Source organism: Pan paniscus, chromosome 20, assembly GCF_029289425.2.
Source record: "Pan paniscus chromosome 20, NHGRI_mPanPan1-v2.0_pri, whole genome shotgun sequence".
Classification (NCBI taxonomy): domain Eukaryota; kingdom Metazoa; phylum Chordata; class Mammalia; order Primates; family Hominidae; genus Pan; species Pan paniscus.
In genome coordinates, this window is record NC_073269.2 from 8,402,220 (window position 1) to 8,429,319 (window position 27,100).

Genomic DNA, 27,100 nt, shown 5'->3' on the forward strand with positions numbered 1-27,100 from the left:
GCTGAGCGTGGTGGTGCCCACCTGTAGTCCCAGCTACTCGGGAGGCTGAGGCAGGAGAATCAGTTGAACCCGGGAGGCAGAGGATGCACTGAGCCGAAATTGCGCCACTGCACTCCAGCCTGGCGCCACTGCACTCCAGCCTGGTGACAAAGCAAGACTCCGTCTAAAAAAAAAAAAAAAAAAATTAGCTGGGTATGGTGGTGCATACCTGTAATCCCAGCTACTCGGGAGGCTGAGGCAGGGGAATCGCTTGAACCCAGGAGGCAGAGGTTGCAGTGAGTGGAGATCGCTCCATTGCACTCCAGCCTGGGCAACACAGCAAGGCTCTCAAAAAAAAAAAAAAAAAAAAAAAGGCTGGGCATGATGGCTCATGCCTGTAATCCTAGCACTTTGGGAGGTTGAAGCGGGCAGATCACTTGAGGTCAGGGGTTGCAGAAAACCCTGGCCAAAAAAAAAATTAGCTGGGCGTGGTGGCAGTCGCCTGTAATCCCACCTACTTGGGAGGCTGAGGCAGGAGAATCCCTTGAACCCGGGAGATGGAGGTTGCAGTGAGCTGAGATCGCGCCATTGCACTCCAGCCTGGGCAATAAGAGTAAAACTCCGTCTCGAAAATAAATAAATAAATAACAATTTGGTATTTCATCCATCATGGACTCTTTTGCACCGATTTTTTTATGTTTAAAGTGTTGGACTAGCCAGGTGTGATGACTCACGCCTGTAATCCCAGCACTGTGGGAGGCCCAGACAGAAGGATCATTTAAGCCCAGACATTCGCGACCACCCTGGATAAGATAATGAGATCCTCGTCTCTACAAAAATAAAAATAAAAAATAAATTGCACTAAAATACTTGATTATTGAAGTTTCAAATCCACTTCTACGGGCACGAAGCCACTTAGCTCCAAAGCCAAGGAGCGCTTTGGAGAAGAGGTCCCAACTGGTGCAGATCCAAGTTTTCCCATGGGTGGGGAGGCAGGATGGGGGGGGCGCCTGCAAAGAGGTGAGGGCTGTACGATCTCCAAGGAATTTGGGAGCAGGGGTCCCGCTTTTCTCCGCCGGGCGCCCCCAGCCAGCTGGTTGCCGAGCCCACGCCCCATCTGCACACCAGGACCCGGATGTGCAGCGCGCGGGGCGTCTGGGCCCGTGGAGCCTGCACGGCGCTGCGCTGCAAGGCGCCTCACTGTACGCACTGGCGGCCGTTGCGGCTGAGCAACCATCCCCTGCCCGACGCCGCCGGGAGTCTGGAGACGCACCTGGCGGCCGCCGCGCGCAGGAAGCCACGGCACCTAGCTGCATTGTTGTCGCTGCCACCGCCCCCTCTCGCCTTCCCTCCCTAGAGGCAACCGAGCACCCGTCCCCACCTGCGCAGGGCTAATACCACTTTAAGGAGTCAGGCGCCGCCAGGGGTAGGCGTGGTCGCCGCGAGCGAGAGGAGAAGGGAGGGGGGAGGGGGCTGGTGTAGGACGGACCTGATTGGCCGGAGGCCCGGGCGGTGGCCGCGCGCGCCTGCGCAGGAGGCAGCAGCGCGCACCGGCGGCGGGAGGAGCGCGCGCGGGTGCTAATTGGCCCGGGCGGCGGCCCCGCCCGCGAGTGGGGAGCGGTCACGTGACGCGACGGCTGGGGGCTCCCGGCGCGGGGGACGCTGGTGGCCAAGATGGCGGCGGAGCTGGTGGAGGCCAAAGTGAGTGAGCGGTGGCGGCGCCGGCCGGGGCAAGTGGGCGAGAGGGCGGGGGCCGGGCCGCGGGTCGAGGTCTGCGCCTTCTGTCCGGGGCCCCACAGCGCGGCCGGCCCGCGGCTCGCCGTCCCGGCCCCCAGACCCCGACCCCCGGTCTCAGGGTGAGGGCGGGGGGCGGGGAGGCCGGGGGCGGGGCCCTCCTGCCTCACCCGGGTCTTCGCGCCGGGGGTCGCTCCCCCGGCTTCAGGCAGGGTCCCCCCACCCAGCCCGAGCCCTTAGGGTCCCGGTCCCTGAGCGCCAGGCCAGGGCCGCGCCTCCCGGTTGAGGCACCGTCCCGCCGGGATGCGGGACGTGTTGAGCTACTCGTTGCCCTCTTGGTTCCGAGCCGGGGTTCTTGCTCTTTGGCTGGTGTGTTGGGGGGAGTGTCTGCGCCTCCCCGCCCACAGGGCTCCCAGGACTGCTATCTGGGTCTCGTCCCCGCCCAACAGGCCAGGCTGGGGTTTGCGAGTCTCCTGCTCGGAAGGGTCCCCCAAGTCCTGGATAGTGTCCTGCCACCGTCCAGGTGGAGGAGTCAGGGCCCTGAGACCACCCCCAAGACACGGCACGTCCTCTTGGGGTCTGGAGTCCAGGCTCGGGCTTGAGCCCCTCTTCAGCTTCTGCATTGGTCCCAGAACCCCGCCCCCTTCCCGACACCGTCTCTCACACGCCGGAGTGGGCGCTTGGGGGAAGGCTGGGCCCTCCCTTTCCCTCCCCATAGGATGGAGTCCGGACCACTCTTCTTGGTCACAGACCTTCCTTATTCTCCTTTTTTTAATCTTAAATCCTGGACTGTGCTTTGGTCCTACCTCGTTCCTCTCGGGACAGAATCTGAGGCTACTGATTCTGCTTCAGGGGGCTCTAAACCTCACCTGTGCAGCATCAGATACTGTCCTCAAACCTTGGCTGCTTCTCCTATTTTCTGCTCTTGAGCGAGTCTACTTCTTAGGTCAGACACCCACCCTCCCCCTACACAGCCCCCAGAACTTTTATGCACCCCAACTTTGGTTTCTAAGGTCCCCTCTCTTTCTGCCTGTTCTCTTTTGTTGATCTCTGGAGGGTCCCCACTGGGTCCAAGGCTGGCCTCTTTAGAAGAACTGCTGCTGCTGCTCTATTATACTCTGGGTCCTGTCCAGGTCCCATGTCCCATAGATACCATCTCCTAGCTTGGAACCACTTTTAATCATCCTGGGATTGAGCTCAGAGTATCCCCATTCCAGGGGATGTACCTTCTTGTAGGTGCCTACCTAGAGCTGAGGGTCTAAAACCCTTAGAAGTGCCCGCAAGGCCACGGCTTCCGGGGAGGTTAGGGGACCTCTCCCTCCCCCATCCCCTTTCACATCTTCCCTCCCCACGGTCCTGACCTGTAGGTATTTTCTTCTCCGTCCTCTCACATTACCCCCTGGGATCTGAAAACACAGCACTCAGGGCTCTGTGATTATAGCATATACCTCTCTTCGCCTCCCAACCCTACACCCTTGTGCACACTTCTGCCCCTCTCTAGAGTTTTGAAAAGTGGAGACTCGCCCTGGAGATGTGGAGGCCTGAACTCTGTAAACCCAAAGTGGCAGGCTCTGGGCTTGAAGTGTCCTGGAGTCCTGAAATGTAACCTCCCGTTTCGGGGCTTGGAGCTGTGATCCTGGACCCCACCCCCCCACCCTGGCTGAGGGCAGGGTCTGCACTCTTTTGTACCATCCAGGCCTTGAAATATGATCTGATGAACTTTCCTTGACCCTCTGGTGGCTGGGCCCCCCCCCCCCAATTAAATCAAGTTGACCCTTCTTTCAGGTTCTCTAAACCGTGAGCCTCCATTCAAGGGGGCCTGGACCCTGGGGAACCTTCTTTCTCCTTGAGTCTGTTGCTACCCCTCCAAGTACCTTAAATGTCATTGAAACATCCCCTTCTTTACAGGGGCCTTCCCCAGCCTGTCATATGGCTGCAGATTCTGTCTTTTGGGGTGCATCACAGACTGCTCGGAGGGGCGAATGTTGGGGGTTTGTTGGTGAACTTTGAAATCTGAGACTCTCAGCTTGAGGCCTGCAGGCGGGTTTGGGGCAGGGGTGTCTGTGAGCTCCCTGAAATAGTCCACAGCGTTTTGCCCAGATCTCCGCTTTCCTGGAGAGAGGCGCCTTCCTGAGCTACCCCCGGTGCTCTGAGGGGCCTATGCTGGAGGAAAGGTTCAGCGCAGCTGCTGTGTCTCGGCTGATGTCTCCCCATGCGACTTCCAGGCAAGCCTGGAGTTGAAACTCTGGAAGCTGCCGGGGCCTGGCGCTGTTTATAAACACAGCTCTGACGGCAAGCAGGTCAGCTTGAAGCCAGGGCAGGAAGTGATCTTGGGGCATTTGGGGCTTCTTCCTGAATGCTTGTCCCCCCCGCACTCCCTCCAGTGTCAAGGGCAGGCTCCTCCGAGGTGGCAGCTGCTGGGAAATCTGAGTCGTGAACATATGGCCACCTAAGGGGTGTGCTCCGGGAAGCGGGAGCTGCGGCTCCACTGTCCAGCCTGGGTGGGGCGGGGGCTCCCGGGGTGCGAGGATGTCAGCAGGTTCCCCAGCCCACCTGCCTTCGGCCAGTCTGCCAGTGTGAAGTGTCCACATGACATCGTCTCTCCCTGCTAAGGCTTTGGGCCGCTTCCAGAAGAAACATCTTGTCCGCAACCCTTTTTGTTTTCTGCACAAGGTAGGAAGTCAGGCCAAGGGAGATGAGGCATTTTTGTTTTCAAAGCATCCCTGACTCTCAGGCCCAGCAGACCATGCAGGTCCCCATAGCCAGTGTGCTGGTGAGTGAGGGTCCCCCGGGCAGCAGACGGGAACACCCTTGGGAGGCCAGAGGCCGAGGGGCCGATGCCAGTCCCACGCATGTACTAGGGAGGCTCTGGGCCAGCCGCTTCCCTCTGTGAGCCTCGGTTTCCTCACCTACACGATGGGTGTCCTCATTGTGAAATTAGCGACACAGGCCTTGCTGGTGCCTGATAGGGAGCAGACGCTGGCATCCCGATTCTTTACAGTCACAGGGCCCCGCAGCCCTGATATGGGAAGAGGCTTCTCCCGAGGCTCTTTGGGCAGGGCTGGGCCGCCTGCACGTGTGTCCCTGTCATTTTGAGCCTGGACAGCCTCTCCGTCTCCAACAGGACCCTGGCCCGATACAGCTGGAAGAAATCAGAGCTGACAGATGAGGACCCGACAGCGGGCCCCGGCTGCTGCAGCTTTGGTGCTGAAATGTGCGGCTAGGCTCCTGGTCTCACCCTGGGGCAGCCAGGAGCCGGAAACCCCAGCGCCTCCTGGCACGGAGGCTGCAGTTTACACACCCCACTGGGACTGCCTCTGGCTTCGACCCTCAGGGTCTTTCGAGTGGAGTTTGAATGGTTTATTGGTTTCTTCGGGTACCCGCCAGCTTTCCTTAACCCCCTTGACGCTTGAGCTTTCTCCCCATTCCTCCTGGAAGCTGCTGTTTCCCACCACATCTCATTCATCCCAGGCCAGCTTCAGGGCTGAGGGTGGGTGGCCCCGAAACCCTGCCAGCCCATCCCTCGAGGACACCTGGCTTCTGCAGCCTGTTGAGGAGCCTTCCTTCCCCTTCAGGGTCCTACCCCTCATGGAGGGCAGGCCACTGCCAGGCTACCCCGCATCAAACACCAGGGTCAGCTGGGCTCTGCTGTTTGGTTTTTATTTCGCTGCAGAGGCCCGGCCAGGCGATGAGGGCCAGGTCCTGCCAAGCCTCATTTGTCGCTTTGACCCAGGTCCTGCAACAGCCCCTGTGGCTGCTATCTTCCCCTTGGACCGGTCCCCCAGGGACTCAGGGCAACGTGTGGAGGTGTGTTTGATGTGGAGGTGTGTTTGGTGTGGAGGTGTGTTTGGTGTGGAGGTGTGTTTGGTGTGGAGGTGTGGGGTGTGGAGGTGTGTGGGGTGTGGAGGTGTGTTTGGTTGTCGTGAGCTGTGGGTGTTTAGCACCACACAGAGCGCAGGATGGCCCCAGTGTCCACAGGGCCGAGGGGGAGAAACCCTGCCTGGGATGATCAGCAGATGTTTCGGAGGCCCCCACAGGCCCAGCCCTGTGTTGACATCCAGAGGGTAGTGTGGCAGCAAGAACCGCCCCTGGCTTCAGAGCCAGGCCTGGGTTCGAATCTTGGCGCTGCCACCTCTGAGCCGACAGTTCCTCATTTGTGACAGAGCTCACACACCAGCCTAGCAGGGGTGTTTTAAGGATCAGAGTTAAATATATAATCACATGACCGGCTTGGTTCCCGGCAGGTGATTAGTACTAAGTAAACTGTGGCTACCGTTGGCGAGACCGAAGGGAAAACATATCTGTGGCTGACATGGGTTGAGCGCCCGCCCAGCCAGTGCTTTATGTCATTATCCTCCCGACGAAGAGACTGAGAGTCAGAGAGGCATTTGGTGTTTGCCGGTAAGGCACTGGCAGAGGCTGTTTACAAGTAAAGCACAATTGCCAGTTCCTGCCCTGGGGATGCTTTCAGGCTGAAGACAGGGAAAGAGAACCTAAAATAGAAGGGGGGGCCTAGTCAGAGGCGCTTTTGCTGCGTTGGCGATGCTGGGGAAAGTTTGATGAGGAGGAGGGAGGGGGCAGGGCTTTGCTGGGAGGGGGCACCGTAGGGGCAGGGCACTCCACCAGCCCCAGCCAAGGCTGGCGCTTCCTGGCGAGTGGGTGTCTTTCACGGCCCCCACATCGGGGCCTGGCCTCCATGGAGTCCCCTGCCTCGCAGCTGTGTCCTCTGAGTGTGTGTGTGCTTGCTCCTCCTCAGAACATGGTGATGAGTTTTCGAGTGTCCGACCTTCAGATGCTCCTGGGTTTTGTGGGCCGGAGTAAGAGTGGACTGAAGCACGAGCTCGTCACCAGGGCCCTCCAGCTGGTGCAGTTTGACTGTAGCCCTGAGCTGTTCAAGAAGATCAAGGAGCTGTACGAGACCCGCTACGCCAAGAAGAACTCGGAGCCTGCCCCACAGCCGCACCGGCCCCTGGACCCCCTGACCATGCACTCCACCTACGACCGGGCCGGCGCTGTGCCCAGGACTCCGCTGGCAGGCCCCAATATTGACTACCCCGTGCTCTACGGAAAGTACTTAAACGGACTGGGACGGTTGCCCGCCAAGACCCTCAAGCCAGAAGTCCGCCTGGTGAAGCTGCCGTTCTTTAATATGCTGGACGAGCTGCTGAAGCCCACCGAATTAGGTGAGTGCTCACCCTGGGGAGGCTGCGACTGGAGGCTTCACCTAGGCCCCGCCGCCCAGCCCAGCCCAGCCACACAGCCGACTTCGAGTGATGTTCTCTGTGGCGCAGCCAGGGCGGGGAGCCACAGTGGCCAGGGGTGTCCTTCCTCGGAAGCAAAGGGACCATCTTTGATATTGGTCACCCCTTGCTGTGTTACAAGTTACCCCGAAATGGAGCCACTGGAAGCAGTGGGCGTCTGTTAGCTCTCAGGAGCCTGTGAGCTGTGTTGCGGGGCATTGGGGCTCGGGGGCTCTCATGAGGCTCAGTCAGGCTGGAGCCACCTCATCTGGAGGCTCGACCAGGGCTGGAGCAGCCACATCCTTGTGTGGTGGCTGGCAGGCCTCAGCTCCTCGCCAGCTCTTGGCCACAGTCCCCAGGTCCTCATGGTGCGGACTCCTACACGGATTGCCTGGGCATCCTCAGCCTGGTGGCTCCCTCACCCTAGGGTAGCGAGTGTGCACCTCCAAGCTGGGAGCTGGAGCCCTTTTTATAACCCAACCTCGGACATGCCTCGCCATCTCCCCCACAGAGTCCGTTGCTCACACAGACTCTGTGGTGCATGCAGGGACCACACCAGGCTGTGACTGCCAGGGCCAGGGGTGACCAGGGCCACCTGGGAGCCTGGTTTCTCTGCTTATTCCCCTTGGAAAGGGGGCTGGCCAGTGGCATCCTTCCCCCAGGCTCTGGTTCCTCGCTGGCAGCTTGCAGGAGTGTCCTTGGTCAGTGGGCTCAGGTCACTGCCAGGCTGTGTGCACCGGGCGTGCTGGGGGTTCAGGGTGATCCCAGGCGGAGGAGAGGTGCTGGGCTCCACGCTTCTCTCTCTCATGTCTTTGTCTGCAAGCACTGACTGAGCAGGAACTGTGTGTCAGGACCTCATAGCCCACAGCAGTGTGGACAGGCCCCTGGTGCCTCCCCAGCAGCCGTGGCCATTCAGGCTGCAGGTGGGCATTGAGCCCAGTCTCTGCCTCAGCCATATCCCTGAGCTCAGGGCCAGGGAGGCCTCCGCAGCCCCAGCCCCCAGGGCAGAGAGAGTGTGCAGCCTGTGGGACTCGCAGATAGGGAGCGGAACGTCCTGGGCCTTTGCGGACCTGTGCCTTGAGGCGCTCAGATTTCACCGAGTCCTCTGTGTGCCTGGAGGTCTCTCCGTCTCTTCTTCCTGCCTCCCCTCCCCTGCCCCCACTCTTTCCTTCGCACAGTAAACATCGGAGCGCCTGCTGGGTGGGTGCATGATGGGCACCAGGCGTGGGCACGCAGCAGGGAACAGGACCAAGGCCACGAGGTTCAGAAGCCCTGTGCATGCCCCCTCCCACCCTGCTGACCCAGCAACCTGCCTGGCCCCTGCTGTGGCCTGAGGGCCCTTCTCTGGCACGCTTCAGTCCATTGGGTGCCAGCTGGCCCCCTTGCCCCTGCCCAGGGAGGCAGCGTTGATGGGGGTAGGGGGAAGGGGAACTGGCTGCCTTTCCCCTCCCATCTGCAGCCCTGGGACTTAGTGAGGTTAGGCTGGAGGGGCTGTGCTTCCAGGTGAGGATGGAGGAAGTGGAGGAGGGAGGAAGGTGCTGCTCCTCCCTCCAGCCTGAGGCTCCGCCTTCCAAGTGAGGCTCCGCCTCCACCTTTTTTCTCTTGCAGGAGGTGTCTAGCAGCAGCCTCCTGGGGAGCAGGTTGGCCCAGTGGCACCTGTCCTGGGGGACTCAGGGTCTTGGCCTGAGTTCCATCGGACTGACTTTCCCAGCCTTTGCTCTCTCATGAGGGAAGCTGTTCCCCCTGCCAGGTTCTTGGGCAGAGCTGGCTGTCTCTGAAGGTTGGGCCTTGGGAAGGACCTGCATCACAGGGAGGCTGGGCTTTCCTGGGAGCGGCAGGGCAGGCTTGGTCCAGGGCGGGGGACGGGGCTGACCAGCTTCCTTCCTGCACGGGGACCAGTAGCTCCGTCCCACAATACATCGCTGTGCCCTGAGCCACCAGGGACCCCGGTCACCTGATCTCCGGGAGAGCCTGCTCCCCTGTCTACACCAGTGTGCCTGTGCTGGCAGCTCAGAACAAAGAGGCCATCCCCACCCTGCCTCTCTCTCCCACTGGCTCTCTCTCCATCTCGGGCCGCCAGGTGAACCTCCTTTCCTGGATTCCGTGCTCTTGGGGGACCCCCTGGGGGCCACCTCGGTCCTCAGAGGTTTCCTGGAGCATAGACCCTGGCCCCGAAGCAGTGGTCCCCATGGTTTTAGGACCTGAGATGCCATCTGTCCGCCCTGACCCTGGGCTGTGTCCCTCCCCAGGGTGCACTCTGTGGTGCTGGCCTTGCCCGGGGGCCGCCTCCGGAGGACCCAGTTCCACCGGCTTCTCCCTCACTCCCTCCTCTGGCTGTGACCCACCGTCCAGCGTGAGGCCCACCGCTCTGGTCTGTTTCCCCGGAATAGCCGCCGGCCGGCTCCAGGATGGAGACCGCGCCAGGCGGACAGGAGCCATAAATCACGCGGTGCGGAATGCTGGGCTGGGGGAGGGGGTGACAGAGCCACAGAGCAGGCTGCAGGGGCCTCAGGCTGTAGGTGATCGGCTCCAGTGGGAGGTGCCGTGTGTGGGGACGGGGCTGGCACCCAGAACAGTGCGGAGAACGGCCCAAGGTCGCACAGCGGCCTGCCTTCCCTCCTCCCGAGCCGACTGGCTCCTGCTCCTGAGCAGAGGCTCTGGCCTGGACCTCTGCAGGCTGGGAACCCTGTCCTGCCTGTCAGCAAGGAAGCCGGCGCCACCTGGGGAGTCCGGCTAGGGAGCCTGACCCTCCTGTCAGGGTACTTGGGAAGAGAGGCTGTCAGGAAATGTGGGGCAGAAGGAAGGATACATGCTGGCCGGGCACAGAGCTGCTCCTCCAGGGCCTTGGCCCGCAGCGGGCACCCCGAGGAATCTGCCTGCCCGCCCGCCTGCTGTGCAGAGTGGAGCCCCTGTCAGCACGACTCCAGATGCCCCCAGAGGCAGATAGCCCTGGTACCAGCCAAGAGCCGCTGGTCTGGCATGTGCTGTGTGTAGGCACCTGTGCCCTTCAGCCTCTGAAGCCCTTGGGCCAGCATTGCCCAGGCCACAGCAAGGTAGCGTGGTCCCTGCTCAGGTGCAGCACAGAAGTGCCAGGTGATAAGTCTCATGGCACACGGAGGGCTTTCAGGGGCAGCTGTCAGTAGCAGGAGCCATTTACTCTACATCTGTGAGGAGGTAGCAGTCAGGAAGGCTTCCTGGAGGCAGCAGCGTTTCAGTCCAGACCCGAGGGTGACTCTCAAGAAGCCAGGCAGAGAGGAGGGGGCAGGGGAGCGTATTCCAGGCAGAGGGCAGCGAGGGCAGAGGCCGATGGCCAGAGAGGGCTCATTCATGGGGCTGAATGGAGTTCATTGTGGCCAGAACGTGGTGCGCCCAGGAGGAGGGACGCATTAGCCTGGGCGCGGGCGGCAGAGGCTGGAACCCGAGAATGGTGGGCCCGGGGAAGGCTGGGGGCTACCCTGCTTGCCCCGAGGGCTGCAGCGCCCCTGAGGTTCTGGTATGATTTTTGGGGTCAGTGAGGAAACTGAAGTGCAGGAGGCAAGTGGCCGTCTGCCTTCCACAGCCAGGCCTGCTGCCCGCCCAGGCCCACCATCTGTCCGTCTGCACACTGGGGGCATGGGTGGGCACGGAGCGTCCTGTGTCACTGTCCCACGTGTGGGGTAGTCTGACCCACTCAGCTCGCTGGCACTTCCCATACCTGTGGTTGGGGAACAGGGGGACTCCGCCAGCTCTGCCCCAGGTCTTGGCCTTCAGGTTGAAGAGGAGGGATGGGCCCACCGCTACCAGATGGGGGGCTGCCAGCAGCCACCCCCCATGTCCCGCTAGTCCTTCTCCCATCCCCTGTGGCCCCCTGCCCTGCCCAGCCCAGCTCCCCAACCTGCCCACTGGCCGCAGCCTCCTGCTCTGCTTCCTGCCCACTGGTGCCCCTCCCATGGCAGCTCGTGAATGTTTTCACTGATGGGTAGAGTGGTCGGCATCACCCCTGTGCCTAGCCAGGGGCACCTGTTCCCCGCCCCTCCAGGACAGTGCCCCCTGTGTCCCTCATACCTGACTGTGCTGCCTCTACTCTTGATCTGAAGGACCTGGGTTGGGGAATCAGTGCTGGTAGCTCTTAGCTGGACAGGGTGGGTCCGGGAGTTAGAGAACTTGTATGTGCCGGGGAGGGGACAGCCTGGGGAGGGGGCCAGCACATGGGCCAGCTGGAGGGGGAATGGTCCCATCCGATCAGCTTTTTTTTTTTTTTGAGATGGAGTCTGACTGTTGCCCGTGCTGGAGTGCAGTGGCGCGATCTTGGCTTACTACAGCCTCCTGGCTTCAAGCGATTCTCCTGCCTCAGCCTCCCAAGTAACTGAGATTACAGGCACGCACCACCACACCCAGCTAATTTTATGTACTTTTAGTAGAGACGAGGTTTCACCATCTTGACCAGGCTAGTCTTGAACTCCTGACTTCAGGTGATCCACCCACCTTGGCCTCCCAAAGTGCTGGGGTTACAGGCGTGAGCCACTGCGCCCAGTCTCATTTTTTGTATTTTTAATGGAGACGGGGTTTCGTCATGTTGACCAGGCTTGTCTTGAATTCCTAACCTCAAGTGATCCACCTGCCTCGGCCTCCCAAAGTGCTGGGATTATAGGCGTGAGCCACCGGGCCTGGCCCCAGTCAGCCTTTTAAAAACTCCCTGTGTTTCATTTCTATTTAAACTTGTACAATTATGCGCTTGTCCTAGAAAACTGGAGTCAACAGCAGAGCAGTCCGGCCGGCGCCCTGCTGCCCGAGTGGGCCGCCTCGGTACACCGGGCCGGTGCTTGCCGCCTTCTCCCTTTGCATGTGTGATTGTAGGAATGTGTGGCTGTGTCCTGGCTGCTATTTTATAACCACCCCCCATACTGTGAGCATCTGCTCACAGCCTTAAATATTCATCGTCAGCAGCATCTCGTGAGGCTCCCTGGCAGCCTTGGGTGGAGCCAACGGCTGGGCCCTTCTTGTTGGGCTCTCAGATCGGGCCCAGGGGCTGCTTTTCGTGCCCGGGCCGGAGGGCCTGGCTGAGCACCTCATCCCAGAACCGGCTCTGCCTGGCAGGGCCCCCGTGGTCACCTGATCTTGCACCTGGCCCCAAAGGTGCATCTGGTTCAGTGGTGCCCTTGCCTTGGTCCCATGGCCTTGGATGCTGGGCAGCCCACGAAACCATCTCCCCCTCGGGGAACTTCATGCTTCAGTGGCCCAACAAGAAGGAGCAGCAGAGTGATGTAGGGAAACTGAGTCGCTCCTTAGGAGGAGAAGGTTTGGAGAAAAGTGAGGTGGCGGGGGGTGCGGTTTTTAAATGGGGTGCTCAGCGAAGGCTTTCCTTCTGGTGACATTTGTACAAAGACAAATATAGGGCCATGAGGCTGGTCGGGGGAGCAAGGTTCCAGAAGAGGGAATGGCAGATGCGGAGGCCCTGAGGCAGCATGGCTGGTGGGGCCCAAGCAGGAGGCCAGGGTGGTGGCCGTGTGTGCGCCGGGGTGTGTGTGGCCCTGAGCAGGGGTACTGAGGGTCAGGGGTCTCCTGCGGAGCCATCCCAGGGAGCGGGCTCTGGCTGCTGAGACGGGCGGAGCTGGGGGCAGTCGTCTGCACCGGGCGGGATTTGAAAACAGAGCTGACAGGACTGGCTGAGGGAGTGGATGTTTGCAGGACAGCAGAGACGGGGGCTTCATGGATGCCACCTGGGTTTCTGGCCCCAAACAGCTGACCCCGAGGGCAGAAGGGCAGGTTTGAGGGAGACCCCACAGCCCCTTCCCCAGCATAGGGGGGCCGGGTGTTTGGGGGGATCCGTGAGCGGCCCGGGGCCAGTGGCACAGCAGTGAGAGCACAGGGCACCTCCCAGGCCCCCAGCAGAGAAGCACAGCCCGGTCCCCCCAGAGGGAGGAGCCCTCCCAGGGCAGGGACCCCAGAGTCTTGTTCTTCAATGACTGGGCCCTGTCTGCCCCAGGCATGGGCTGGCAACAATCCCTGGCCAGCTGGGTGGCTCCCTTGCTGCCTGCTGGGGACCCACCCTTCTCCCCTACCTCCTCCTGAGACACTGAGGGGTGGGGTGTCTGTATTTTCACCTCCGACCCAGCCTGGAAGCTCAAGGCCCAGCTCAGGTGTAGGCTCCCGTGCAGCCTCCCTGCCCCTGAACCATTGCTCCCCTGGCACTCAGGGCAGACCTGGGCGCGTCTGCAGGTGGCCTGTGTGCCCCCCTCCCAATTAGGCGGCCTTCCTCAGGGGCCCAGCCGGGACTCCACAGCCCATCACCTCTGCAGAGACTGGCTGTGCCCTCAGCATATAAACGGGAACCGGCTGTGGCAGCCCCCTCTTCCTGAGGGCCAGCCACAGACCCGGCACCGGTCCCCGAAGAAACAGGTCAACATGGGTGGGACATGCAGGCTCAGGCCACAGAGGCCCTGGCAGGGCTGGGAGCCGAGCCCAGGGAGTCTGGCTTTTTTCTTTTTTTTTTTTTTTGAAATGGAGTCTCGCTGTCGCCCAGGCTGGAGCGCAGTGGCAGGATCTCAGCTCACTGCAAGCTCCGCCTCCCGGGTTCACGCCATTCTCCTGCCTCAGCCTCCCGAGTAGCTGAGACCACAGGCGCCCGCCACCACGCCCGGCTAATTTTTTGTATTTTTAGTAGAGACGGGGTTTCACCATGTTAGCCAGGATGGTCTCTATCTCCTGACCTCATGATCCGCCTGCCTCGGCCTTCCAAAGTGCTGGGATTACAGGCGTGAGCCACTGCACTCGGCTTCTCGTAGGTTTTAATTGAGAAAGTTCCAAGACAGTGCTGGTAGTTGAGGTGCGATCCCATGGCTCCGGTTCTTGTAAAGGCCCTGTCGTGGGTGCAGGCCACGCCACTGTGTGCACTGCCGTCCTGGGAGCACCTGGGAGCACAGACATAGCCTGCGAAGCTGATGAGCTCCAGCCTTTACCAGGGGCAGTTCGCCGTCCCTGTTCTAAAGGGCTTGCCTGTCATCTCGTCGTCTCGTCTCCCGGCCACTGCAAGGCTGCCATTGTGGCCAGATTCTCGCTCCCCCACGCTCTTCCGATATTTTTACACTTATAAACAAATAGGTGTTTACTCAGATGCCTTCTCTCCATTTTCATTACACAAGTGATAGCAGGACGTGCACGCTGCTCAGCGTTTTTGCTTTGTATCTAAATATATTTTTTAATGTAGACACAGTCTTGCTATGTTGCCCAGGCTGGTCTCGAACTTCTGAGCCCAAGCAGTCCTCTCACCTCAGCCTCCTGAGTAGCGGGAATGACAGCTGCACACCAGCACACCTGGCTCAGGCTTATTTAAAAACTTTTTTTAGAGACAAGGTCTCACTGTGTTGCCTGGGCTGGGCTCCAACTCCTGTGCTACAGCGATCCTCCCACCTTGGCCTCCTGAAGGGTTGGGATTACAGGCATGAGCCGCTGTGCCCGGCCTGCAAGTTTCTTTGAACGCATGTTTCCATGTATTGAGGGAAAATACTTTGGAGTGGGATTCCTGATTCCTGGGTGATAGGGTAGGTCTGTGCTTACCTTTATAAGGGTAGTTTCCCAGAGTGATGGTACTGTCTTATAACCCCACCAGCAGAGAGTTCTGATTGCTCTACACCTTTGCCATCTCTTAGAGTTGCCAGTCCTTTCATTTTAGCCATGCTAGTGGGTGTGTAGAGAGGTATTTTATTTTATTTTACCTCATTTTATATTATTGATACGGAGCCTCACTCTGTCACCCAGGCTGGAGTGCAGTTACACAATCTCGGCTCACTGCAACCTCCGCCTTCTGGGTTTAAGCGATTCTGCTCAGCCTCCCGAGTAGCTAGGATTAGAGGCGTGTGTCACCATGCCTGGCTAATTTTTGTATTTTTAGTAGAGATGGGGTTACTATATTGTCCAGGCTGGTCTTGAACTCCTGACCTCAAGTGATCCACCTGCCTCGCCTCCACAGTGCTGGGATTCCAGGCATGAGCCACCGCACCTGGCCTGGGTGTGTAGAGAGGATTTAAACCGGTCTTGGATTTCTACACAAATCGCAGGGGCCTGAAATACTGGCTGATATTTTGTGGAGGATTTTACATCTGTGTTCATGAGGGGTATTCATCGGGAATTTTCCTTCCTTGATGCTGAGTTGTGAGGTTTTGGTATCAGTTATGCTGGCCTTGTAAAATAAGAATTATGCTTTCCTTCTCTGTTTTTTGGAAGAGTTTATGTACGGTTTATGTGGTTTCTTTCCAAAATGTTTTATAGAATTCACCAATATGGACCTGCATTTTCTTTTTCTTTTTGTTTTTTTTTTTTTTGAGATGGGGTCTGGTTCTGTTGCCCAGGCTGGAGTGCAGTGGTACGATCATGGCTCACTGCAGCCTCCACTTCCTGGGTTCAAGCAATCCTCCTGCCTCAGCCTCCAAAGTAGCTGGGACTACAGGTGGTGTGCACCTCCACACCTGGCTAATTTAAAAATTTTCTGTAGAGACAAGGTCTCACTTTGTTGCCCAGGCTGGCCTCAAACTCCTGGGCTCAAGCAGTCCACCCACCTCAGACCCCAAAGTGCTGGGATTACAGGCGTGAGCCACCATGCCCAATCTGGACCTGCAGTTTTCAGAAAAGGTTTTAATTATGTATCCAAATTCCTTAACAGGTAAAGAGCTTTTCAAACTTCCTGTATCTTTTGGTACCTGTTTTGGTAATTTGCATCTTTGGGAGAATTTGTCCATGTCACTAAGTTGTCAGATTCATTGGCATAAAGTTTCACCTTTTATTCCCCTATTGAACCGAAAAGCTGTAGGGTCTGTACTATTGTTCTTTCATTTCTGATATTGGTAGTTTGTGTTCTCACTGTCTTTTTGTTGTTCAGCTACAGTTTTGTGTTTTTTTTGTTGTTGTTGTTTTTGTTTTTATTTTTTTTTGAGACAGAGTCTCGCTCTGTAGCCCAGGCTGGAGTGCAGTGGCACGATCTTGGCTCACTGCAAGCTCCGCCTCCCTGCAAGCTTCGCCTCCCAGGTTCACGCCATTCTCCTGCCTCAGCCTCCCTAGTAGCTGGGACTGCAGGCGCCTGCCACTACACCCAGCTAATTTTTTGTATTTTTAGTAGAGATGGGGTTTCACCGTGTTAGCCAGGATGGTCTCGATCTCCTGACCTCGTGATCCACCCCCCTCGGCCTCCCAAAGTGCTGGGATTACAGGCGTGAGCCACCGCGCCCGGCCGTTTGTTTTTGTTTTTGTTTTTTTGGGTTTTTTTGGAAACAGTCTTACTCTGTCGCCCAGGCAGTGGTGTGATCTCCACTCACTGCAACCTTTGCCTCTCAGCTTCAGACAATTCTCCTGCCTCAGCCTCCCAAGTAGCTGGGATTACAGGTGCCCGAACCACGCCTGGCTATTTTTTTTTTTTTTGAGACACCACACCCTGCTGTTTTTTTTAAGAGATGCGGCAGCCAGGCGCCGTGGCTCATACCTTTAATCCCAGCACTTTGGGAGGCCGAGGTGGGCAGATCACCTGAGGTCGGGAGTTCGAGAGCAGCCTGGCCAACATGGAGAAACCCTACCTCTACTAAAAATAGAAAATTAGCCGGGCGTGGTGGCTCATGCCTGTAATCCCAGCTATTTTGGGAGGCTGAGGCAGGAGGATCACTTGAACCCAGGAGGTGGAGGTTGCAGTGAGCTGAGATTGTGCTATTGCAGTCCAGCCTGGGCAACAAGAGTGAAACAAAGTCTCAAAAAAAAAAAAAAAATGGGGCTGGCTGGGCACAGTGGCTCATGCCTGTAATCCCAGCATTTTGAGAGTTTGAGATGGGCGGATCACCTGAGGTCACGAGTTCGAAACCAGCCTGGCCAACATGGCGAAATCCCATCTCTACTAAAAATACAAAAATTAGCCAGGCTTGGTGGCTATTCGGGAGGTTGAGGCAGGAGAATCGCTTAAACCCGGGAGACGGAGGTTGCAGTGAGCCGAGATCGTGCCATTGCACTCCAGCCTGGGCGACAGAGTAAAACTCCATCTCCAAAACAAAACAAAACAAAACAAACAAAAACCAATGTTTTCTGACTGCGCCTCTGCTTGTCAGTCCAGTTGTAAGTAAGAGGGTAGGGCCCAGGCTTGTGAGCACCATGGCCTTCCTCCCGTCAGTACCCCCGCACCACCTCTGTCCGGGTGACGTGGCCACCCTGCAGGCACGAGGAGAGCAAGGGCCGGGTCCGGTTTGTGCTCAGGAGAGAGGAGGTATGGCAGTGTCCTGCTGGCCTGGCTGGGTCCAGCTCTCCCTGCCAGGCAGCTCGGCACTTTTCAGTTTTCCTAAGTAGATTCCACAGGCTGCGAAGGTCACCCAGCTCTCTGAGTGGCCGTCAACAGGACACAGGCCGTGGTGAGCGGCCCCGAGAAGGGGATGGGCGGGAGTCCTCCCTCATCCTCCTTCCTGGGCGGCCCCCACCTCTGCCCCACATATCTGTCCAGCCAACTTCCCATTTCCTGTTTCCTGGTCTGAAGAGGCGCAGGCTGGGAAAAGCGACTGGGCTCGGGGGACCTGCCAGGGACCAGACATGCCCCTGACCCCGTGTTTGTCTTCAGTCCCACAGAACAACGAGAAGCTTCAGGAGAGCCCGTGCATCTTCGCATTGACGCCAAGACAGGTGGAGTTGATCCGGAACTCCAGGTGTGCGGCACCTCCCCCAGCCCAGCACCCCGCCGCCCGCCCACCCACTTTCTCCTGGGCTCACTGGGGAGAGCCGGCAGCCACGTCCACTGCAGGCCTCGCTCGGGCTCAGTCCAGAACCGTGCTGCAAGGCAGTGGCTGGGTTTGCTTCCTTCCAGAAAACCCCATCCTGGGTCTCAGGGGCTGGCCTGTGTGCGCACTGCCTGTGCCCTGCAGCCCGCTAGAGAGAGGTGGACTGACTGTCCCCTTTTAACACGGTCTTGCCCTCCTGGGCCCATCCTGGGCATTGCAGGGAGCGGAGGAGCATTCCTCGCCTCCACCCACGCCATGACAAGAACACGCCCCTGTTGTGACAACCACAGATGTCCCCAGACATTGTCCAGTGTCCCCTAGGGCAGGATAACCCGGGCGAGACCTCCCTGGGTTAGGGGATTCCACGTATCCCCAAGAGACTCTGTGTCCCATGATCCTCTGCCCTGCTGAGGTCCCAGAAGGCTGCATACATTGAAATCCACACCCTGAATTGGAGGGGGAGAAAGTAGGTGAATCCCAGGAGCTGGGGGTCCCCGGTTTACACCGCCCGCCTTAGGAATTTATTCTGGTGTCCAGCATGAGCAGGAAGTTAAGTCAGGTGTTTTTTTGTTTTTTTTTTTGTTTTTTTTTTTGAGACTGAGTGTAGCTCTTATCCAGGCTTCCAGGCTGGAGTGCAGTGGCGCGATTTTGGCTTCCTGCAACCTCCACCTGCTGGATTCAAGCAATTCTCCTGCCTCAGCCTCCCAAGTAGCTGGGATTACAGGCGCTCACTACCACGCCCGGCTAATCTTGTATTTTTAGTAGAGACAGGGTTTTGCCATGTTGATCAGGCTGGTCTCAAATTCCTGACTCAGGTGATTCACCCACCTCAGCCTCCCAGAATGCTGGGATTACAGGCGTGAGCCACTGCGCCTGGCGGGAGTCAGGTTTTTTCCCAGTTATATAATGAATACGGGGTTTCCCCCTCCACACCGTGGATAGTGAGGTGGGATGGTTCCCTCGGTGGGGCCATCCTGGGCACTGCAGGCTGCTGAGCAGCGTCCCTGGCCTCCACCTGCTCTGTGCCAGGAACACCCCTAACTCTGACAACCACAGATGTCCCCAGACACAGCTCGGTGTCGCCTGGGGCAGGGTCGTCCTCAGATGAGGACAGTTGAACTGTGGCAGGTGAGGGGCCAGTGTGGCTGCCCTGCGCTCTGCTCCTCCCTCAGTCTCTCCGAGGCTGTACTGCCTCCAGCTGAGACAGATTCCTGCTGGGCAGGCTAATGGTGGGTGCTGGGCCCTTAGGACAGGGGAGGCCATTTGCCCAGGTCACCCCTGAGTCCATGGCAGGGCTGGGCGCCCCCATTTAATGCCCAGCTTCTCGTGCCCAGCCGCTTCAGACCCACCGCCCCCCCCTGCTGTGGGGCCAGGTTCCTGGGGCCTCCCAGCCTGGCCCTCACACCTAGTAAGGGTTCAGATCCAGCCGAGCCAGGCTTGGCCATGGAGGCCTCTCTGCCTGGGTGACCCAAGGTGGCGACCTCGTCTTTCTCAGCCTCGTCTTCCTTGTCTATGTACCTGGGTCAGCACAGCCTCCACCTGCACTGGGTCCCTGCTGCAGAGTGCTCAGAGCCAGCCACACAGTATAAAAAAATCAGTTTGGGCTGGGCACGGTGGCTCACAACTGTAATCCCAGCCCTTTGGGAGGCCGAGGCAGGTGGACCACGAGGTCAGAAGATCGAGACCATCTTGGCTAACACAGTGAAACCCCGTCTCTACCAAACATACAAAAAAATTAGCCGGGTGTGGTGGCAGGCGCCTGTCCTGTAGTCCCAGCTACTCGGGAGGCTGAGGCAGGAGAATGGCGTGAACCCGGGAGGCGGAGCTTGCAGTGAGCCGAGATCCTGCCACTGCACTCCAGCCTGGGCAACAAAGGGAGACTCCGTCTCAAAAAAAAAAAAAAAAAAAAAAAAAGTTTGATTTTCTCCTCAGAAAGCTTCTGGACATTTCTTTTTCTTTTTCTTTTTTTTTTTTTGAGATGAAGTTGCTCTGTCGCCAGGCTGGAGTGCAGTGGCGTGATGTCGGCTCACTGCAACTTCTGCCTCCCAGGTTCAAGCGATTCTCCTGACTCAGCCTCCCGAGTAGCTGGGACTACAGGTGCGCACCACCACGCCTGGCTAATTTTTATATTTTTAGTAGAGACAGGGTTTCACCATGTTGGCCAGGATGATCTCAATCTCTTGACCTCGTGATCCACCCCACCTCTGCCTCCCAAAGTGCTGGGATTACAGGCGTGAGCCACCCTGCCCATCCCACATTTCTTTTTCTTATGTCGAGATATGATTTGCATACCATAGAATATACAGTTTTTAAGGGTGTCATCGAGTGGGTTCTCGTGGATCAGTAGGTATCGCAGCTCCCACCACTGCCTAGTCTCAGGGCAGTCGTGTCCATCCCCAGCAGCTGCCACCCTTCATCCACTGGCCCCCACGCATCCCCTCCTGTCTGTAAATGGGTCTGTCCTGGACATTTCATAGAAGTGGAATCACATACTATGTGGCTTTCGTTTATTATTATTATTTAAGACAGAATCTCACTCTGTCGCCCAGGCTGGAGTGCAGTGTCGCGATCTCAGCTCACTGCAATCTCCGCCTCCCAGGTTCAAGTGATTCTCTTGCCCCAGACTTCTGAGTAGCTAGGATTACAGGCGTGCACCACCACACTCAGCTAATATTTGTATTTTTTTTGAGACAGAGTCACACTCCAAGGCCCAGGCTGGAGTGCAGTGGCACGATCTTGGCTCACTGCAAGCTCCGCCTCCTGGGTTCACGCCATTCTCCTGCCTCAGCCTCCCAAGTAGCTGGGACTACAGGCACCCGCCACCACGCCTGGCTGATTTTTTTTTTTTTTGTATTTTTAGTAGAGACGGGGTTTCACCATGATAGCCAGGAGGGTCTCGATCTCCTGACCTCGTTATCCGCCCGCCTCGGCCTCCCAAAGTGCTGGGATTACAGGCGTGAGCCACTGCACCTGGCCTAATTTTTGTATTTTTAGTAGAGACGAGGTTTCACCGTATTGCCCAGGCTTGTCTCGAACTCCTGACCTCAGGTGACCCACCCACCTCCGCCTCCCAAAGTGCTGGGGTTACTGGCGTGAGCCACCTGCCTTGTGTGTCCTTTCGTGTCTGGCATCTCTCACTGGGCGGGACGTCCTCACGGTGCACCTGTGCTGAGGCCTGGGTCTGAGCCTGGCTCCTTTCCATGGCTGGGTCGCGTCCCGTGCATGTTGGTCCTTCGGTCTATGGAAGGACACTCAGGATGCTGCTAGTTTGTGGCTGTCGTGGTCAGTTCTGCTGTGAATATCCACGGATGCGTCTTTGGGTAGATAGACTTTTTCCTCTTCTTCTGGGGGCGTTTCTTGTTAAAGTTTATCCTCAGGTGTTACTGGGTTTTTTTTTGTTTGTTTGTTTGTTTTTTGGAGAGTGTTTCTCTTTGTTACCCAGGCTGGAGTGCAGTGGTGCAATCATAGCTTGCAGCCTGTGCCTCCATGGGTTCAGACGATCCCCCTGCCTCAGCCTCCAAGCAGCTGGGACCACAGGTGTGCACCACCACGCCTGGATAATTTTTTGTAGAGACAGTTTCACCATGTTGCGCAGGCTGGTCTCAAATTCCTGGGCTCAAGAGCTCCACCAGCCTTGACCTCCCAAACTGGGTGTTTTCTTGCCATTGTGAGCCAGCTGCTAGATTCCAGCATGCACGTTTTAGCTATGTTTCTTCGCAGGGAGAGGCACCTGGCTGCCCTCTCTGGTTCAGGGTTTTGCTGTGGATTCTGTTGCATTTTCCAGGGAGGCCAGCCCCTCTCCTGACCTCACAGCCACTCCTGTCTCACCCAGCCTGTACAAAAGAGTCCTGGGCCTCAGTTTCCCAGCTCTGGGGGAGGGAGCCTTGTGGTGTGGCGGTCTCCACCTTGTCGGGTGGGCTGGGGTCACGCCCTCCTCACTCAGCTCTCCTTTCCTTTCCTCTGGTTTGCTCCACACCCACAGGGAACTGCAGCCCGGAGTTAAAGCCGTGCAGGTCGTCCTGAGGTATGCCCAGGTGTGCCCACGACCCCAGGGCTGGACCCCCAGCCACCCGCCCCTCCCCGCCCCCCAGTCCTGGCCCAGGCCCTCCTCAGTCTCCCCTGCTAACAGCAGAGCCCAGCTCTCCTCACCTGCTGTCTATCCCTGTCTGGGGATACATCACCATCCGACCCCCACTCAGGCCACACCCGGGGGCCCTGATACCCCCCGTGTCACATTCTCCGGTGCCCCCATCACTGCCGCCTGGCTACCACTCGTGTACCCCCGCAGCAGCCTAGTCCCTCCTGTGCGCCCCCTCCCCGCCCCATGGTCCCTGTTGTCGTTGCAGAATCTGTTACTCAGACACCAGCTGCCCTCAGGAGGACCAGTACCCGCCCAACATCGCTGTGAAGGTCAACCACAGCTACTGCTCGGTCCCGGTGAGCATGCCCCGCCCCCGCGTCTGCTGCACGGGTTTGGGGGGCGTGGAGGGAGGGTGGGGGCCATCGGATTTCCCAGCCGCTCTTGGCTCGAGGCTGAGCGGCCCATCTGCTTGCAGGGCTACTACCCCTCCAATAAGCCCGGGGTGGAGCCCAAGAGGCCGTGCCGCCCCATCAACCTCACCCACCTCATGTACCTGTCCTCGGCCACCAACCGCATCACCGTCACCTGGGGGAACTACGGCAAGGTGAGTGCGTGCCCGGGGGCCCACCCTGCCCCCCAACCCCGGCCCCGTCCTGCCAGCCCTGACCCCGCCCTTCTGTCCCCAGAGCTACTCGGTGGCCCTGTACCTGGTGCGGCAGCTGACCTCATCGGAGCTGCTGCAGAGGCTGAAGACCATTGGGGTAAAGCACCCGGAGCTGTGCAAGGCACTGGGTGAGCAGCTCAGGCCACCTCGGCCGAGGGGTGCCAAGTCCACCCTGGAAACCCGCCCTGTGCTGGGTGAAGCGGGGGGCCCTGCACCCGAAGGAGATCGATCAGGGGCCGCCTGTCACTCTGGGGGTCCATGGCCCCCTGGCTGTGGCTGGGGAGGTCTCTGGAGGATACGGATGGCAGAGGGGGCACTTGGCAGTGGGAGCTGCTGTGCGGAGGCCTGTGGGGTCACACCTCGTGTTGCTGGCCCCAGGTGCCCCAGCCCACAGGGGTCCAAGCGGCAGAAGAGCTGGAGCCTCATTCCAGGACAGCACAGAGGCCGGGAGGGTGAGAGGAGCACAGAGGGAGCTGTGGTCTAAGCAGCCCCTTCTCGTTGCCTCAGCGGGGCCGAGGGTGCTGCGGGACCTGGCGGGTCGCGGACGGCCAGGGTCGTGGAGGCAGTTGCTGTGGGAGGAAGACGGGCGGCAGCGGTCTGACCTCACGTTGGTGAGGCCCCATTTAATCTTTTTTCTTTTTCTTTTTCTTTTTCTTTTTTTTTTAGAGAGTCAGGGTCTCTGGGAGGTAGAGGTTGCAGTGAGCTGAGATTGCATCACTGCACTCCAGCCTGGGCCGCAGAGCGAGACTCCACCTCAAAAAAAAAAAAAAAAAGTGTCTCGGTGTATCGCCCAGGCTACAGTGCAGTGGTGGGATCGTGGCTCACTGCAGCCTCTAACTCGGGCTCAAGCCATCCTCCTGCCTCAGCCACCTGAGTAGCTTGGGACCACATGTGTTCACCACCACACCCAACTAATTTTTTTTTTTTTTTTTTTTTTTGAGACAGAGTCTCACTCTGTTGCCCAGGCTGGAGTGCAATGGCACAATCTCAGCTCACTGAAACCTCCACCTCCTGGGTTCAAGCGATTCTTCTGCCTCAGCCTCCTGAGTAGCTGGGACTACAGGCATGTGCCACCATGCCTGGCTAATTTTTTGTATTTTCAGTAGAGACGGGGTTTCACCTTGTTAGCCAGGATGGTCTCAAGCTCCTGACCTCGTGATCCGCTTGCCTCAGCCTCCCAAAGTGCTGGGATTACAGGCGTGAGCCACCACGCCCGGCCCCAACTAATTTTTTAATGTTTCGTAGAGATGGAATCTTGCTGTGTTGCCCAGGCTGGTCTTAAACTCCTGGGCTCAAGCAGTGCACCTGCCTCAATCTCCCGAAGTGCTGGGATTACAGTCTTGGCCACTTTCGCACCTGGTCTCTTTTGTACTTGTAACAATGAAAACAATTTTTTTTAAGTGACACGCAGAGCAATTTTAAAAGAAAGCCTGCCGGCAAGGCGCGGTGGCTCACACCTGTAATCCCAGCACTTTGGGAGGCCGAGGCGGGCAGATCACAGGGTCAGGAGAGCAATACCATCCTGGCTAATATGGTGAAACCCCATCTCTACTAAAAATACAAAAAATTAGCCAGGCGTGGTGGCGGGCGCCTGTAGTCCCAGCTACTCGGGAGGCTGAGGCAGGAGAATGACGTGAACCCAGGAGGCAGAGCTTGCAGTGAGCGGAGATCGTGCCACTGCACTCCAGCCTGGGTGAGAGTGTGAGACTCCATCTCAAAAAAAAAAAAAGAAGCCTGCCAAGCCTGGTAGGCAAATCAGTCCTCACCCCAAGCAGCCACGCAGCACAAAGCCAGCGTACAGCAGTTAGCCCTGCCTGGCGGCTGTGTGGCCTCAGAAAGTCGCTGGCCTTCTCTGGTGGCCACTGTCTTCAGGAGAACAGATCTGAGCCATCTTGAGGGCACCTGAGCATCTCTCTGGACCCCACATGCTTGGGGCCCAGGCCTCAGTGGGCTCTGCAGGCCTGTCTTATGGAGAGGCTAGGCCTAACCTGGAGTCGTTTGGAGCTGGGAGTGGGAGTCAGGCAGGTGGGTGAGGACTGGGACCACCTGCCAGGCTGAGGAGAGGGCGGTTCTGGGCCAGCTGGGTTTGCTCGCACCCCCTTCCCGAATGGTGGCTGTTTTCAGGTGGAATCTGGGCACCACCCCAGCCCCTTGGCAGAATGTGGGCCAGAGGGTCTTCCAGCTGCCCCTCCTAGCTGCCCAGGCCCCTGTGCCCAGGCCAGAGAGTTCCCCATGAGCACTGCCCTCCTGGCACAGCCAGGCCCAGGCCTCTGGTCCCTGTTCCTGACCACCAAAGGGCACCTCCTAGCCTGGGTGTCCAGAAGCCTGGAGCAGTGCTGGCACTGCCAGGGGCCTGCGAGCCCCATCGTGTTGAAGCCTCCTGTGCACTCCAGTCCCCCAAGTCAGGAAAGATAGCCGGCAGCACCCCCTCTGCAGAGCAGGACGTGGAGGGTGAGGGGTCCCTCCACGGAGACCGGCATCCTTGGCCAGCCTCCTCCAGGCTCGGGGAGGGAGGGCCTGGCTATGTCCCCGTGTGACCAGTGGGGACACTGAGGCACAGAGTGGCAAAGGTAGGGTTCTGTGACCTGGGTTACCCTGCCCCACCTCCCTCTTCCCTCAAAGGGCCCTTTTTTCAACCCCCCCGACCTTCCCTGCCTGTGGGGACATGGCCAACTGGAGGGAGGAGGCTGGGGCCGGGCGGGCCTCTTCTAGGCCCACGGGGTGGGGGCCGGGCTTAACTCCTCAGTGACCAGAGCCCGCAGTGCTGGGGGCTGTGGGGTCAGGCTTCCTCTCCGAAGGGGTCTCCTGCTGCTTCCCACAGCCGGCCCCAGGCTCAGCCTCTCTGTCACTGGATTTCTTTCTTGCTGCACCTAGGAAGTCCTCACCTTTGCCTCACTTGAACCCTTCCTGCTGCGCACGTCTCTCCATACACAAAGGAGAGAGAGTTTGCTTTAAAATCAGATGGGCACCTGCATCCCCTCCTAGCTGCCCCTTAGCCAGGCTTGAGGGTCCACCCGGGCACCGGGTAGCCAGAGCTGGGATCCAAGGATGGAAACTCAGCTGAGGAGTGAGCGGCTGGGGCAGCCTTGGCTCAAGCAGGGGAGCTGCTGGGAGCCAGCACGTGGCTGCCACAACGTCCCCACGGGAGAAGGAAGAGCCCACTGCTCCACACCCTGGCTGGGGGGGCTGGGTGGGGGTCAGGAAGGAGGAAGTGGCTCCCAAGCGGGCAGAGATAAGTGGTGTTTCAGGCCAATAAGGGGTGTTAGGGGCATTTCCAGGCGGAGGAACGTCAGGACAGCTGGGGGGAGTGGGGGGGCAGGCTGGCACCATCACTCTGGACCCCAAGTCAGTTGGGCAGGTGGCTTCCTGGAGGAAGCAACACTGGTCCACCAGGCAGCTGAGGGCCAGGTGGTGGATGGAGAGGCCCTGTGGGTTGTGGGCCAGGGTGGTCTGCCCTGCATGGCCCGGGGCTGGGGTCTCTCCTGAGCTACCCATGGATGGAGTTTACCCTGGGATGGAGCCACGTCCCAGAAGCCTCAGGAGGGCAGCCAGGGTCCCTGCGTGAGTTTCCTTCTGGCTGTGGGCCTGCTGCCCGTCGAGGGGAGGGCGGCGCCTGCCTCCAAGACTCCACGTTTCACATATGTTTCCCCGTGTTCTGTGCAGCTTGCTGGCGGGCACCGTCTTTTCCTTTAAAGAAGCAGCTACACTCCTGTCTGCAGGCTGCCTTGGGGCGGTGCTGGGGCTGGGCGGCAGCCGCTTGCTGGCTCACAGCCAGGAGGCCCCAGGATCCGTCTCCCAAAGAGTCCCTGCCTCATTCCCCGCTGTGGCCTTGGGGATGGTGCTTCGGTGACAGAATGAAGTCACAGCAATGACTCTTTCGGTGGCTGCGTTGCATGAAACTTGCCAGAAAAGTCCCATGGGTCATAGTCCACGCAGGGTGGGGGAGGCCACATAGGCCACCTCCGTGTGGGGGCTTCGGCTGGGTCTGTGCTGTGCCCAGGTTGTGGTCAAATCTAATGGTGGTTGCCACCCGGCTTTCTCTGATCCCTCGTGGCCCCGAGCCACACAGCGAAGCTTGGGACTCATCGTCAGGGGCCTGTTCTGGGAGGTGGACATCAGTGCTGGAGAGAACTCGAATCACAGCCCCGGGCCCTGCTGTTCCCACCCTCCTGACGGTGTCTTCCGTTCCCTCCCCACAGTCAAGGAGAAGCTGCGCCTTGATCCTGACAGCGAGATCGCCACCACCGGTGTGCGGGTGTCCCTCATCTGTCCGGTGAGTTGGGGCACAGCCCCCTCCTCGGGGCCTCTCCTGCGGCCATACTTCCTCCCTGGCGGCCCTGGGCCCGGGGCGCCTTGGCTGGGCCGTGAGCCTGCGGGGGCAAGGCTGGTCTTTGTCCCCTCCATGTTCCTGAGGCATGAGTGATTGGAGCGAGCCACAGGATGGAGCTGGGGGTGAGGGGCACCGGGCAGGCGGGCACAACAGGAGGGGTGCCCTGCTCACGCAGCCCCTCCCCCACAGCTGGTGAAGATGCGGCTCTCCGTGCCCTGCCGGGCAGAGACCTGCGCCCACCTGCAGTGCTTCGACGCCGTCTTCTACCTGCAGATGAACGAGAAGAAGCCCACCTGGATGTGCCCCGTGTGCGACAAGCCAGCCCCCTACGACCAGCTCATCATCGACGGGTGA

The 27,100-nt window shown here is 58.9% G+C and overlaps 1 protein-coding gene across 2 annotated transcripts in view; it reads left to right on the forward strand.

Moving 5' to 3' along the window:
• The first annotated feature begins 1,516 nt into the window (after nucleotides 1-1,516).
• The window catches only part of PIAS4 (protein inhibitor of activated STAT 4), a 32,845-nt gene continuing 7,261 nt past the window's right edge, over nucleotides 1,517-27,100 (forward strand). The window contains exons 1-9 of one of the 2 annotated variants that reach the window (XM_034944464.3): nucleotides 1,517-1,680; nucleotides 6,470-6,896; nucleotides 17,515-17,599; nucleotides 21,654-21,695; nucleotides 22,018-22,108; nucleotides 22,228-22,356; nucleotides 22,439-22,544; nucleotides 26,616-26,689; nucleotides 26,936-27,096. In XM_034944464.3, the coding sequence (XP_034800355.3) occupies nucleotides 1,654-1,680; nucleotides 6,470-6,896; nucleotides 17,515-17,599; nucleotides 21,654-21,695; nucleotides 22,018-22,108; nucleotides 22,228-22,356; nucleotides 22,439-22,544; nucleotides 26,616-26,689; nucleotides 26,936-27,096 (1,142 nt within the window). In that variant the 5' untranslated portion in view covers nucleotides 1,517-1,653. Of the gene's footprint in view, nucleotides 1,681-1,853; nucleotides 4,387-6,469; nucleotides 6,897-17,514; nucleotides 17,600-21,653; nucleotides 21,696-22,017; nucleotides 22,109-22,227; nucleotides 22,357-22,438; nucleotides 22,545-26,615; nucleotides 26,690-26,935; nucleotides 27,097-27,100 lie in introns of those variants that run through there. The other variant, XM_003819270.7, reaches the window with a different exon arrangement.